Consider the following 14,268-nt stretch of genomic DNA (forward strand, 5'->3'; position numbering starts at 1 on the left):
AAAGGCCAGAAGGAAGAAATATTGTGTAGTATATGAAAAATTTCCCTTCTTAATATCGAATAAGCTGTTGGGGGACAGAGATAAACTATGAAGAGATATTGAGTGAAAACTTAGGAGTCAGTGGGGGCTTGGTTATTTTACTAATTAGTTGAGTGGTTCAACTACGTTTTAAAGCAGAAAAGACTGATCTGTGTAAGAAACAAGAACAACTGCAGATTTTGCAAAAATATATCTGAGAGAACAGTACCTAATTGAGTAGTTTCAAGAGATATATGTGAAATGATGCCATTCTAATCTAATTGAGGTCAAAGGTGCATGTTTGTTATTTTTCAAAAATAGAACTGAACTTGAAGCCACCATGGGAGATGAAGATTGGGAAGCAGAAATCGTCAAACCTCATATGTCTTCCTATGTCCCTGTTTTTGAGACGGTAATAAAATTTAAACTTCAAAATTTTTAAATGCTATAAATTTTATCAGAGTCAAAAATCACTGTGGTGGGAAAGTTCTAAATTATGCAGTGAATTTCAGTAGGCTGTGCTTATGTTCATGTGATTGTTATTAACTATCTAATGGGGAATGAGAAAGAGGCACCCTAAGCCTCATATTGAGTAAAATAGTCTGGGGTGATTTGATAATTAAAAAGTAAAATATATATACTAATGTTAACAAAAGCAAAATCTCAATGATTTAGGATTTATGGGTGAAATCAGACCTGTACAAATGTGGTTACATGTCCCTGAAAGATACTTGTATAGAAAATTGAAAACTATAATTTGGTTCTGGGTGACATTTTGAATTCTGAAAATTGGTTTTATGTGATGAGGACTCAAGATAAATCTGTTAGGCTGATTCAGATGGAACCATCCGTTTGATCTTCAAGTGTGTAAAATCATATCTTTTCCCTTAATGGCATTTGGGAGTTACATTGTAATTCTGACAATGAAGCCCTGTAATAGGTTTTTGGGTTTTAATTTGACTTGGAAATTGACACTTGAAAAAAAAAAAGTTAATAGAATGTACCTTAGAAGACAATATGTTTTAAGAAATTGTTTTTGTGTAAGTGTTATCTACTTGAAAATGATTTTTTTCTTCAGAATTGTCAGTTGGAGTATACAGCAGTCAAATACAATTAATTCTGATGAACACTTTCTGATTTCAAGTGATGCCTTAGTGGATGGAGCTTTTATTTATACAAAAACATAAATTATGCAATATTTTGTCTTAATTAGAGTAAATATGTACAGAGAGTTTATCTTAAAATACCCAAGACAGAGCTTATTTTCTTTCTTGTCTTGAAACTTAATAATTTTAGAAATAATGTTTTGTATGTTTTCTTTCCATAGTCCTCTTCCCATCATAAAGGTATGATAACAATATTTTGGGGGACAGAGGAGAAAAGTCGCCTAAAAATCTTGCCCACTGGAACAGCCACTCTTATTAAATTTTTAGTAAATTTTCTTCTGTTTTTCCCAAACATGTTTTTATACAGTTGTGCATATTAGTAAGTTTTGAATCCAGCCTTTTCACTGTTTAGAGCTAACTATTCTTTATTACTAATTTTCTAAAAATATTTTTTATTGTTATATAATATTTCAAAGAATGGTTGTACCATAATATGAATATTTTCCTGTTGGTGAGAATTTAAGATATTAGCTTTTCACTATTGTGAATATCTACAGCTTATTATTTGTTCATTTGGGAATTCTTTTTTTTTTCTTTCCCAAAAGTGTGATTACCTGGTCAAAGGACATTTTATGCTTTTTTTTTTCCTGGTTCTCAATAGATTTATTATAATACAAAGTTCAATTCACAGACTTTCTTCTATCCAGACATTCATACTCATCTGTCCAATTTTTCAGTTTTCTCTTAGCCTGTGGTTTTTACTTCTTGAAGTGTTCTTCAGACAGCATACTGCACTGTATCATGTTGTGCATCTGTCTTGCATTTATTACATTGGATATCTGAAATTGAGACACCTGATTACCTATTTGGAATTTTTGTGCTATTCAATAATATACCTTGTTCCTTGATACTGGTAATGCTAAGTTGAGTGTTAATTTATGTTGACAATTCCATTTTATGATTCTTAATACTTGTGTAGGGCCAATTTGTAGTAAATTTTTTGCGGTTGTCTGCAAACTTGACACATGGTGCTGGTTGTGCAGTTAGTTGTCTGCCTAGTTCAAGGGACAGCGTGCAATCAAGGGCTTTACTTAACCTTCCTTTCTTGAATAAAAAGTGCAGAGACTAAGGATGAATAAATGGTATTTTTATGTGAGAAATCTTTTATTCAGTGAAGCTTCTTTTAAAAACACTATGCTTTTGATTTTTTTTTTTTAACTAGTATTTCAAGAAAAAGCTGGGCTTCCCTTTTGTTAAATTTATAGTGGCTTGGACAGTCTTGGATTGCTGTCTTCTAAAGCATTATCCGTTATCAGTCTTTTCTGAGTTCTCAGCATGTATATTTGGAGAGTTAATGTATACACAATCTTTATACAGTCTTGAACTAATAGGATACTGTTTTGTTAGCTATTCTAGTTTTTGAAGTGATATGCCATCTAGGAATAGAACAATGAAAGATGTTAATTTAAGAAAAATTTGGTAATCTGGCAGTTACATACTCAGAATTCCCAAGGGCTAGGCATTTGCACATTTCATGCAATTTTGTTGGGATAAGTGTTGGAATGAATGGGTGTGGTAAGTGTATCAGGGTATTTGGTTTTCTTACTAGCTGTAATGGTTCTTGTTAGCAGACCATGGAGCAAGTCTACGTATCAGATTCTGTGTGATATAATTGCTATTTTTGTGGCACATTTCAGAAGGCAAATACTTTTGTGAGTAAAGTGGAGTAGCTTGAGATGATTAGCCCATCCATAATTATAATTTTGTTAAGCAGTAGTAGCAAAGTTGATAATAATTGTTAGATAAAGTGATAAACATGTATATTATATTCCAGAATTGCAAATAATAAAAATACAAAGTGGAAAAAATGTGTTCATTAAAATACGGAAGTATTAATTATTTGTAGCTGCATGTAAGAACCTTTGTGTTTAAACATTTTGAAATTCCTGGATTAGTTCATTTAAGTGGTTTATGAGGTTATAAAGGGTTTACAGCTAAATGTTCTAAGGGTAAACTGATTCATTTAACAGATTTTATTTTTAGCCCTCCTAGGTGATGGAGATAGAGGTGAATATGATACCTAAGGTTGCTGCTCTCATGGATGGTATTCCTTTAGGGGAGACAGAAAATAAGCACATTTGAGAACCAAATAATTATACATAACAAAGAATGCTATAAGGGATAAATTAGGGAAGTGTGTGTGTGCCAGGAGTGGGAGTAGATTTAAATCAGGTGGAGAGGGAAGGCCTCTCTGACACAGTGATACATGAGCCAAGATTTGAAGGAGTTCTAAGAAAACAGTATGTGCAAAAGTCATGAGGAGAGAATGAGCTTGGAGATATAAGGGAAAGAGGAAGGAGGCCAGTATATTAGTTTTCTAGGATTGCTGTAATAAATTACTGCAAACTGGGTGGCTTAAAACAACAGATTTATTCTCTCAGTTCAGGAGAGAAGTCCAGTATCAAGATGTCAGTCAGGCTGTACTCCCTCTGGAGACTCTAGAGGAGAATCTTTGTCTTTTTCAGCTATGGGTGGTTGTTCACATTACTTGACTGGTGGCCAGATCTCTCTCTCTGTCTTCACATGGCCTTCTGTGTGTGTCTCTGTTATCAACCTTTGTCTCTCTTATCAGGGAATGGGATGTGATGTCTTTGGGTAGCCATTATTCAAACTGGTATAGCCAGTATGGCTAAAGCACAATGAGATAGGACAAGTATGATAGAAAATGAAGTAGAGAAGAAAGGGGGAGGGAAAAAGTGGCGGGGGGGACTGATTTGGAATAGTGGTGGACATAGAATTGATAGGACTTGATGGACAAGATATGGGGAATGAAAGGGCAGAATCAAGGGTGATAACTAGGTTTTTTTTTGTTTTTGTTTTTGTTTCCCCTGCTTAAACAGTGGAATTTGTTAGCTTACAGGTTTCAGGCTAAAAGAAAGTCCAAGTCAAGTCATCATTAAGGGGATGCTTTGTCCTCAAAGATTGTGGCATTCTAGGACTGGCTGCCAGCAATCCTTGGCTTCTCTGTCACATGGCAGGGCACATGGTGGTGTCTTCTGGTCTCTCCCTTTTCTTCTGGGTTCCACTGATGGATGGGTTCCATCCTTGCTTTCTGTGGCTTTCTCTCCCTCTCTGAATTTCATTCTCTTATAAAGGACTCCAGTAATAGGATTAAGACTCATCTTGATTGAGATGGGACACATCTCAACTGAAGTAACCTCATCGAAAGGTCTCTTTTACAATGAGTTTACATCCATGGAAATGGATTAAATTTAAAAACATGTTTTTTCTTGGGTACGTAGAGCTTCAAACCACCACACATTTAAGCAATTTTTGTAAACTTTTCAGATTTTTGGTGCTTATATGCTAAATCACATTCAGCATGTATATATTTTTGTTTTTTAGTCTGAAAATTTTATTGAAATATATTCAATACCATATATTCCATCCAAAGTATACAATGTCTCACAGTGTCATCAGCTAGCTGTGCAATCACCATCACACTCAATTTTAGATCATTCGCTTTACTCCAAAAAGAAAAATATCAGATAAATATAAAAAAAGAAAACCCCAAACACCCCATATCCCTTACCCCCTCCCCCCCATTATTGACCCCTGATATCTGCGTGCCATACCTGCCACCACTGATGAAAGAACCTTAAGGTATTGTTAACTATAGTCCGTAGCCTGCAACAGATAATTTTTCCCCATAAACCTCTCTATTATTAACTCTTTGTACAATATTGTATATTTGTACTAGTTCATGCAAGAACTCATTTATATTTGTAGTACTAATCAGTGACATACATGACTCTAAATAACCCTTTTCAACCCAAATTCACCCACCATAAAGCACTAACACATAATCCCAATTATGAGCTCCATCCATTTCCAAACATTTAAGTTCAACCTCATTAAAAACGCTATACAGATCAGGCAACTGTTCCCCTTTCTCTACTTTCTGTCTGTCTCTAGGTATCTTATATTCTACATTTTAAGACCCCAAGTTTACATGTCATAATTAGTTCATATTAGTGAAATCATACAATAACAGCCCTTTTGTTTCTGACTTATTTCACTCAGCATTATGTCATCAAGGTTCAATTCGTGTTGTTGTATGCTTCAGGACCTCATTCCTTCTTACTGCTGCCTAATATTCCATCGTATGTCTATCCACATCTGTTGATGGACACTTGGATTGTTTCCATCTTTTGGCAATTGTGAATAATACCTCTATGAATGTTGGTGTGCAGATGTCTTTTCATGTCCCTGCTTTCAGATCTTCTGTGTATATACTGAGTAGTGGAATTGCCGGGTTGTAGGGAATTCAATATTTAGTTTTCTGAGAAATTGCCAAACCATCTTCCACAGCGGCTGTACAGTTTTGAAGTAGTGAATAAGTGTTCCTGTTTTTCCACATCCTCTCCAACACTTGTAGTTCCCTGTTTAATAGCAGCCATTCTGATAGGTGTGAGATATTTCGTTGTGGTTTTGGTTTGCATTTCCCTAATAGCTAATGATGATGAACAACTTTTCATGTGCTTTGTAGCCATTTGTATTTCCTCTTTGGAGAAATGTCTATTTGTATCTTTTACCCATTTTATAATTGGGTGGTTTGTCCTTTTATTTTTGAGTTGTAGAATTTCTTTATATATACTGGTTATCAAACCCTTATCAGATATATAAGTTACCAAATATTCTCTCCCATTGAGTTGGCTGCCTTTTCACCTTTTAGACAAAGTCCTTTGAAGCACAGAAGTGTTCAGTCTTGAGGAGTTCCCATTTATCAATTTTTTTGTTGTTGCTTGTGCTTTGGGTGTAAGGTCTTAAGAGGCTACCTCATATCACTAGGTCTTGAAGAGGTTTCCCTATATTTTTCTCTAGGGGTTTTATGGTACTGGCTCTTACATTTAGGTCTTTGATCCACTATGAGTTAATTTTTGTATCGAGTGTGAGGTAGGGGTCCTCTTTCATTCCTTTGGATATGAATATCCAGTTATCCTGGCACCATTTGTTGAAGAGACTATTCTGTCCCACTCTGTGGATTTGGGGGTCTTGTCAAACATAAATTGACCATAGATCTGAGGGTCTATTTCTGAATTCTCAATTCGATTCCATTGATAAATATGTCTATTTTGTGCTAGCACCATGCTGTTTTGACGACTGTGACATTATAATAAGCTTTAAAGTCAGGAAATGTGTCTTCCCACTTCGTTCTTTCTTTTAGAGATGGTTTTGGCCATTTGAGAACTCTTTCCCTTCCAAATAAATTTGATAACTAGCTTCCAAGTATGCAAAGTAGGTTGTTGGAATTTTGGTTGGTATTGCGTTGAACTATAGAGCAATTTAGATTAAATTGACATCTTAATAACATTTAGCCTTCCTGTCTGTGAATATGGAATGTCTTTCCACCTATTTAGGTCTTCTTTGATTTCTTTTAACAATGTTTTGTAGTTTTCTGTGTACAGATCCTGTACGTCCTTGGTTAACTTTATTCCCAGATATTTGATTCTTTTAGTTGCTATTGTGAATGGAATTTTTTTCTTAGCTGCCTCCTCAGTTGGCTCATTACTAGTGTATAGAGACACTATTTGCACATTGATTTGTATCCTAAATATCCTTGCTGAATTTATTAGCTTGAGTAGCTTTGTTGTAGATTTCTCAGGATTGTCCACATAAAGGATCATGTCATCTGCAAATAATGAGAGTTTTACTTTTCCTTTCCAATTTGTATGCCTTTTGTTTATCTTGTCTAATTGCTCTAGCTAGAACTTCTAGCATAATGTTGAGTAAGAATGGTGACAGTGGGCATCCTTGTCTTGTTCCTGATATTAGAGGGAAGGCTTTCAGTCTCTCACCAGAGTACTATGCTGACTGAGGGTTTTTCATATATGCCCTTTATCATATTGAGGAAGCTTCCTTTGACTGCTCCCTTTTGAAGTGTTTTTATCAAGAAAGGATGCTGAATTTTGTCGAATGCCTTTACGGCATTAGTAGAGATAATTATGTGATTTTTCCCTTTTTATTTCTTAAAGTGTTGTATTACATTAATTGATTTTCTTGTGTTGAACCACCCTTGCATGCTTGGAAAAAAACCCATTTGGTTGTGGTGTATTTTTCTTTCAATGTGCCTTTGAATTCAGTTTGCAAGTATTTTATTGAGAGTTTTTGCAACTATATCATTAGGGAAATTGGCCTGTAGTTTTCCTTTCTGCAGTATCCTTATCGGGTTCTGGTTTTAGAGTGATGTTAGCTTCATAGAATGAATTAGGTAGTGTTTCCTTTTCTTCAATTTTTTTGGAAGAGTTTGAGCAGTAATTGTGTAATTCTACTTGGAATATTTGGTATAATTCCCCTGTGAAGTCATCTGGCCCTGGGCTTTTCTTAGTAAGGAGGTTTTCGTTGACTGGTTGAATCTCTTTACTTGTGATTGGTTTGTTGAAGTCTTCTATTTCTTCTCAAGTCAGTATAGGTTGTTCATGTGTTTCTAACAAATTGTCCATTTCATCTTAGTTGCCTAGTTTGTTCGCATACAGTTGTCATAGTATCCTCTTATGATCTTTTTTATTTATTCGGGCTCTGTGGTAATGACCCCCCCCCATTTCTGATTTTATTTATTTGAATCTCTTTTTTACTTTGTCAGTCTAGCTAAGGGTTTGTTGATCTTCTCAGAGAACCAACTTTTGGATTCATTCTCTCTGTTGTGTTTTTGTTTTGCAGTTCATTTATTTCCACTTTAATCGTTGTTATTTTGTTTCTTCTACTTGCTTTAGGGTTTGTTTGCTCCTCTTTCCCCAGTTTCTTCAGTTGTTTAGTTAGGGCTTTGGTTTTAGCTCCCTCTCCCTTTTTAATGTAGGTGTTTAGAGCTGCCTCCCATAGGTTTTGATATCTTGTATTCTCATTTTCAGTCTCCAGATATTTGCTGATTTTGCTTGCAGTTTCTTCTTTGACCCATTGATTGTTTAAGAGTGTGTTGTTTAACTTCCATATATTTGTGAAAGTTCCCGTTCTTTGGTGGTTATTAATTTCTAGCTTCATTCTATTGTGATCAGAGAAAGTACTTTGAATAATTTCAAGCTTTTTAAAATTAAGAACTATTTTATGCCCCAGCATATGATCTGTCTTGGGGAATGTTCCATAAGCACTTGAGAAGAATCTTTATCCTACTCTTTTAGTGTGCGCTGATCTATATATGTCTGTTAGATCTAATTCATTTATCATATTTCAATTGATTTCCTTATTGATCCTCTCTCTAGTTCTATTTATTGAAGAGAATGGTCTGTTGAAGTCTCCCACTATCATTGTAGAAATGTCTTTTGCTCCCTTCAATTTTGCCATTTTTTGCCTCATGTACTTTGGAGCACTTTGATGGGTGCATAAACATTTATGATTATTTCTTCTTGGTGAATTGTCCCTTTATTAATATATAGTGCCCTTCCTTGTCTCTTGTAACATCTTTGCATTTAAAGTCTATTTTATCTGATATTGGTATAGTTACATTGGCTTTTTTTTTTGTTATCACTTGTATGGAATATCGTTTTCCATGCATTTTCTTTCAACCTATTTATATATTTGGGTCTAAAATGAGTCTCTTATAAAAAGCATATAGATGGATCATATTTTTTTAATCCATTCTACCAATCTGTGTCTTTTGATTGGGGAATTTAATCCATTAACATTCGAAGTTATTACCATAAAAGCTGTCCTTCTTTCAAACATTTTATCCCTTAGCTTCTGTTTGCTAGATCTAGTATTATTTTCTCTTTTTATCCTTTTATCCTTACTGATAGTTATCACTTCTATACTCTCCTCCAAGCCTCTCTCTCCTGTCTTTTTTTTTCACCCTGCAGAATGCCTTTTAATATTTCTTGCAAGGCAGGTCTCTTGTTACCAGATTCTCTAAGCATTTGTTTATCTGTGAAGATTTTAAATTCTTCCTCATTAAAAATTTTTTTTCACTGAAATATATTCACATACCATACAGTCATCCAAAGTGTAAAACAGTTGTTCATAGTGTATCATCATATAGTTTTGCATTCATCACTGCAGTCAGTTTTTGAACATTTTCATTACTCCAAAAAATAAAAGAATAAAAATAAAAGTAAAAATAACACCCCAAATGTCCCATGCCCCCCCCCCATATTATTCATTTACTTTTTGTCCCCATTTTTCTACTTATTTGTCCATACACTGGGTAAAGGGAGTGTGAGCCCAAGTTTTTCACAATCACATGGTCACATTATATAAGCTATATAGTTATTTGCTCTCCTTCAAGAATGAAGGCTACTGGATTGCAGTTCAACAGTTCAGATATTTTCTTCTAACTCTTTTAATAAACTAAAAACTAAAGAGGGATATCTATATAACACATAAAAGTTACCTCCAGGAGGCGGGGCAAGATGGCAGACTGGTGAGCTGTATGTTTTAGTTACTCCTCCAGGAAAGTAGGTAGAAAGCCAGGAACTGCGTGGACTGGACACCACAGAGCAATCTGTCTTTGGGCATACTTCATACAACACTCATGAAAATGTCGAACTGCTGAGATCAGCGAAATCTGTAAGTTTTTGCGGCCAGGGGACCTGCGCCCCTCCCTGCCAGGCTCAGTCCCTTGGGAGGAGGGGCTGTCAGCTCCGGGAAGGAGAAGGGAGAACTGCAGTGGCTACTCTTATCGGAAACTCATTTACTGATCCAGACTCCAACCATAGATAGACTGAGACCAGACACCAGAGAATCTGAGAGCAGCCAGCCCAGCAGAGAGGAGACAGGCATAGAAAAAAAAAAAAAACACAAAAAACTCCAAAATAAAAGCGGAGGATTTTTGGAGTTCTGGTGAACACAGAAAGGGGAAGGGCGGAGCTCAGGCCCTAAGGCGCATATGCAAATCCTGAAGAAAAGCTGATCTCTCTACCCTGTGGACCTTTCCTTAATGGCCCTGGTTGCTTTGTCTCTTAGCATTTCAATAACCCATTAGATCTCTGAGGAGGGCCCTTTTTTTTTTTTTTTTCAATCCTTTTTTCTTTTTCTAAAACAATTACTCTAAGAAGCCCAATACAGAAAGCTTCAAAGACTTTCAGTTTGGGTACGTCAAGTCAAGAGCAGAACTCAGAGAGCTCTGAGACAAAAGGCAATAATTCAGTGGCTGAGAAAATTCACTAAACACCACAACTTCCCAAGAAAAGGGGGGTGTCCGCTCACAGCCACCATCCTGGTGGACAGGAAACACTCCTGCCCATCGCCAGCCCCATAGCCCAGAGCTGCCCCAGACAACCCAGTGTGACGGAAGTGCTTCAAATAACAGGCACACACCACAAAACTGGGCGTGGACATTAGCCTTCCCTGCAACCTCAGCTGATTGTCCCAGAGTTGGGAAGGTGGAGCAGTGTGAATTAACAAAGCCCCATTCAGCCACAATTTGAGCAGACTGGGAGCCTCCCTACACAGCCCAGCAGCCCAGAACTGCCCTGGGGGGACGGCACTCACCTGTGACATAGCACAGTCATCCCTCAACAGAGAACCCGGGGTGCACAGCCTGGAAGAGGGGCCCACTTGCAAGTCTCAGGAGCCATACGCCAATACCAAGGACTTGTGGGTCAGTGGCAGAGACAAACTGTGGCAGGACTGAACTGAAGGATTAGACTATTGCAGCAGCTTTAAAACTCTAGGATCACCAGGGAGATTTGATTGTTAGGGCCACCCGCCCTCCCCGACTGCCCAGAAACACGCCCCACATACAGGGCAGGCAACACCAACTACACACGCAAGCTTGGTACACCAATTGGGCCCCACAAGACTCACTCCCCCACTCACCAAAAAGGCTAAGCAGGGGAGAACTGGCTTGTGGAGAACAGGTGGCTCGTGGACGCCACCTGCTGGTTAGTTAGAGAAAGTGTACTCCACGAAGCTGTAGATCTGATAAATTAGAGATAAGGACTTCAATAGGTCTACAAACCCTAAAAGAACCCTATCAAATTCAGCAAATGCCACGAGGCCAAAAACAACAGAAAATTATAAAGCATATGAAAAAACCAAACGATATGGATAACCCAAGCCCAAGCACCCAAATCAAAAGACCAGAAGAGACACAGCACCTAGAGCAGCTACTCAAAGAACTAAGGATGAACAAGGAGACCATAGTACGGGATATAAAGGAAATCAAGAAGACTCTAGAAGAGGATAAAGAAGACATTGCAAGACTAAATAAAAAAATGGATGATCTTATGGAAATTAAAGAAACTGTTGACCAAATTAAAAAGATTCTGGACACTCATAGTACAAGACTAGAGTAAGTTGAACAACGAATCAGTGACCTGGAAGATGACAGAATGGAAAATGAAAGCATAAAAAAGAATGGGGAAAAAAATTGAAAAAATCAAAATGGACCTCAGGGATATGATAGATAATATGAAACGTCCAAATATAAGACTCATTGGTGTCCCAGAAGGGGAAGAAAAGGGTAAAGGTCTAGGAAGAGTATTCAAAGAAAGTGTTGGGGAAAACTTCCCAAATCTTCTAAACAACATAAATACACAAATCATAAATGCTCAGCGAACTCCAAATAGAATAAATCCAAATAAACCCACTCCGAGACATATACTGATCACACTGTCAAACATAGAAGAGAAGGAGCAAGTTCTGAAAGTAGCAAGAGAAAAGCAGTTCACCACATACAAAGGAAACAGCATAAGACTAAGTAGTGACTACTCAGCAGCCACCATGGAGGCGAGAAGGCAGTGGCATGATATATTTAAAATTCTGAGTGAGAAAAATTTCCAGCCAAGAATACTTTATCCAGCAAAGCTCTCCTTCAAATTTGAGGGAGAGCTTAAATTTTTCACAGACAAACAAATGCTGAGAGAATTTGCTAACAAGAGACCTGCCCTACTGGAGATACTAAAGGGAGCCCTACAGACAGAGAAACAAAGACAGGACAGAGAGACTTGGAGAAAGGTTCAGTACTAAAGAGATTCGGTATGGGTACAATAAAGGATATTAATAGAGCGAGGGGAAAAATATGGCAAACATAAACCAAAGGATAAGATGGCCGATTCAAGAAATGCCTTCACGGTTATAACGTTGAATGTAAATGGATTAAACTCCCCAATTAAAAGATATAGATTTGCAGAATGGATCAAAAAAAATGAACCATCAATATGTTGCATACAAGAGACTCATCTTACACATAGGGACACAAAGAAACTGAAAGTGAAAGGATGGAAAAAAATATTTCATGCAAGCTACAGCCAAAAGAAAGCAGGTGTAGCAATATTAATCTCAGATAAAATAGACTTCAAATGCAGGGATGTTTTGAGAGACAAAGAAGGCCACTACATACTAATAAAAGGGGCAATTCAGCAAGAAGAAATACCAATCGTAAATGTCTATGCACCCAATCAAGGTGCCACAAAAGACATGAGAGAAACACTGGCAAAACTAAAGGAAGCAATTGATGTTTCCACAATAATTGTGGGAGACTTCAACACATCACTCTCTCCTATAGATAGATCAACCAGACAGAAGACCAATAAGGAAATTGAAAACCTAAACAATCTGATAAATGAATTAGATTTAACAGACATATACAGGACATTACATCCCAAATCACCAGGATACACATACTTTTCTAGTGCTCATGGAAATTTCTCCAGAATAGATCATATGCTGGGACATAAAACAAGCCTCAATAAATTTAAAAAGATTGAAATTATTCAAAGCACATTCTCTGACCACAATGGAATACAATTAGAAGTCAATAACCATCAGAGACTTAGAAAATTCACAAATACCTGGAGGTTAAACAACACACTCCTAAACAATCAGTGGGTTAAAGAAGAAATAGCAAGAGAAATTGCTAAATATATAGAGACGAATGAAAATGAGAACACAACATACCAAAACCTATGGGATGCAGCAAAAGCAGTGCTAAGGGGGAAATTTATAGCACTAAACGCATATATTAAAAAGGAAGAAAGAGCCAAAATCAAAGAACTAATGGATCAACTGAAGAAGCTAGAAAATGAACAGCAAACCAATCCTAAACCAAGTAGAAGAAAAGAAATAACAAGGATTAAAGCAGAAATAAATGACACAGAGAACAAAAAAACAATAGAGAGGATAAATATCACCAACAGTTGGTTCTTTGAGAAGATCAACAAGATTGACAAGCCCCTAGCTAGACTGACAAAATCAAAAAGAGAGAAGACCCATATAAACAAAATAAAGAATGAAAAAGGTGACATAACTGCAGATCCTGAAGAAATTAAAAAAATTATAAGAGGATATTATGAACAACTGTATGGCAACAAACTGGACAATGTAGAGGAAATGGACAATTTCCTGGAAACATATGAACAACCTAGACTGACCAGAGAAGAAATAGAAGACCTCAACCAACCCATCACAAGCAAAGAGATCCAATCAGTCATCAAAAATCTTCCCACAAATAAATGCCCAGGGCCAGATGGCTTCACAGGGGAATTCTACCAAACTTTCCAGAAAGAACTGACACCAATCTTACTCAAACTCTTTCAAAATATTGAAGAAAATGGAACACTACCTAACTCATTTTATGAAGCTAACATCAATCTAATACCAAAACCAGGCAAAGATGCTACAAAAAAGGAAAACTACCGGCCAATCTCCCTAATGAATATAGATGCAAAAATCCTCAACAAAATACTTGCAAATCGAATCCAAAGACACATTAAAAAAATCATACACCATGACCAAGTGGGGTTCATTCCAGGCATGCAAGGATGGTTCAATATAAGAAAAACAATCAATGTATTACAACACATTAACAAGTCAAAAGGGAAAAATCAATTGATCATCTCAATAGATGCTGAAAAAGCATTTGACAAAATCCAACATCCCTTTTTGATAAAAACACTTCAAAAGGTAGGAATTGAAGGAAACTTCCTCAAAATGATAAAGAGCATATATGAAAAACCCACAGCCAGCATAGTACTCAATGGTGAGAGACTGAAAGCCTTCCTTCTAAGATCAGGAAGAAGACAAGGATGCCCGCTGTCACCACTGTTATTCAACATTGTGCTGGAAATGCTAGCCAGGGCAATCCGGCAAGACAAAGAAATAAAAGACATCCAAATTGGAAAAGAAGAAGTAAAACTGTCATTGTTTGCAGACG

General features: G+C 36.7%; 1 protein-coding gene across 1 annotated transcript in view; it reads left to right on the top strand.

The window, feature by feature from the left end:
* The first annotated feature begins 348 nt into the window (after positions 1-348).
* The window catches only part of DDX4 (DEAD-box helicase 4), a 134,949-nt gene continuing 121,029 nt past the window's right edge, over positions 349-14,268 (top strand). The window contains exon 1 of the mRNA XM_037798993.1: positions 349-430. Within this exon, the coding sequence (XP_037654921.1) occupies positions 359-430 (72 nt within the window). The 5' untranslated portion in view covers positions 349-358. The remainder of the gene's footprint in view (positions 431-14,268) is intronic.

Source organism: Choloepus didactylus, chromosome 11 (assembly GCF_015220235.1).
Source record: "Choloepus didactylus isolate mChoDid1 chromosome 11, mChoDid1.pri, whole genome shotgun sequence".
NCBI lineage: Eukaryota > Metazoa > Chordata > Mammalia > Pilosa > Megalonychidae > Choloepus > Choloepus didactylus.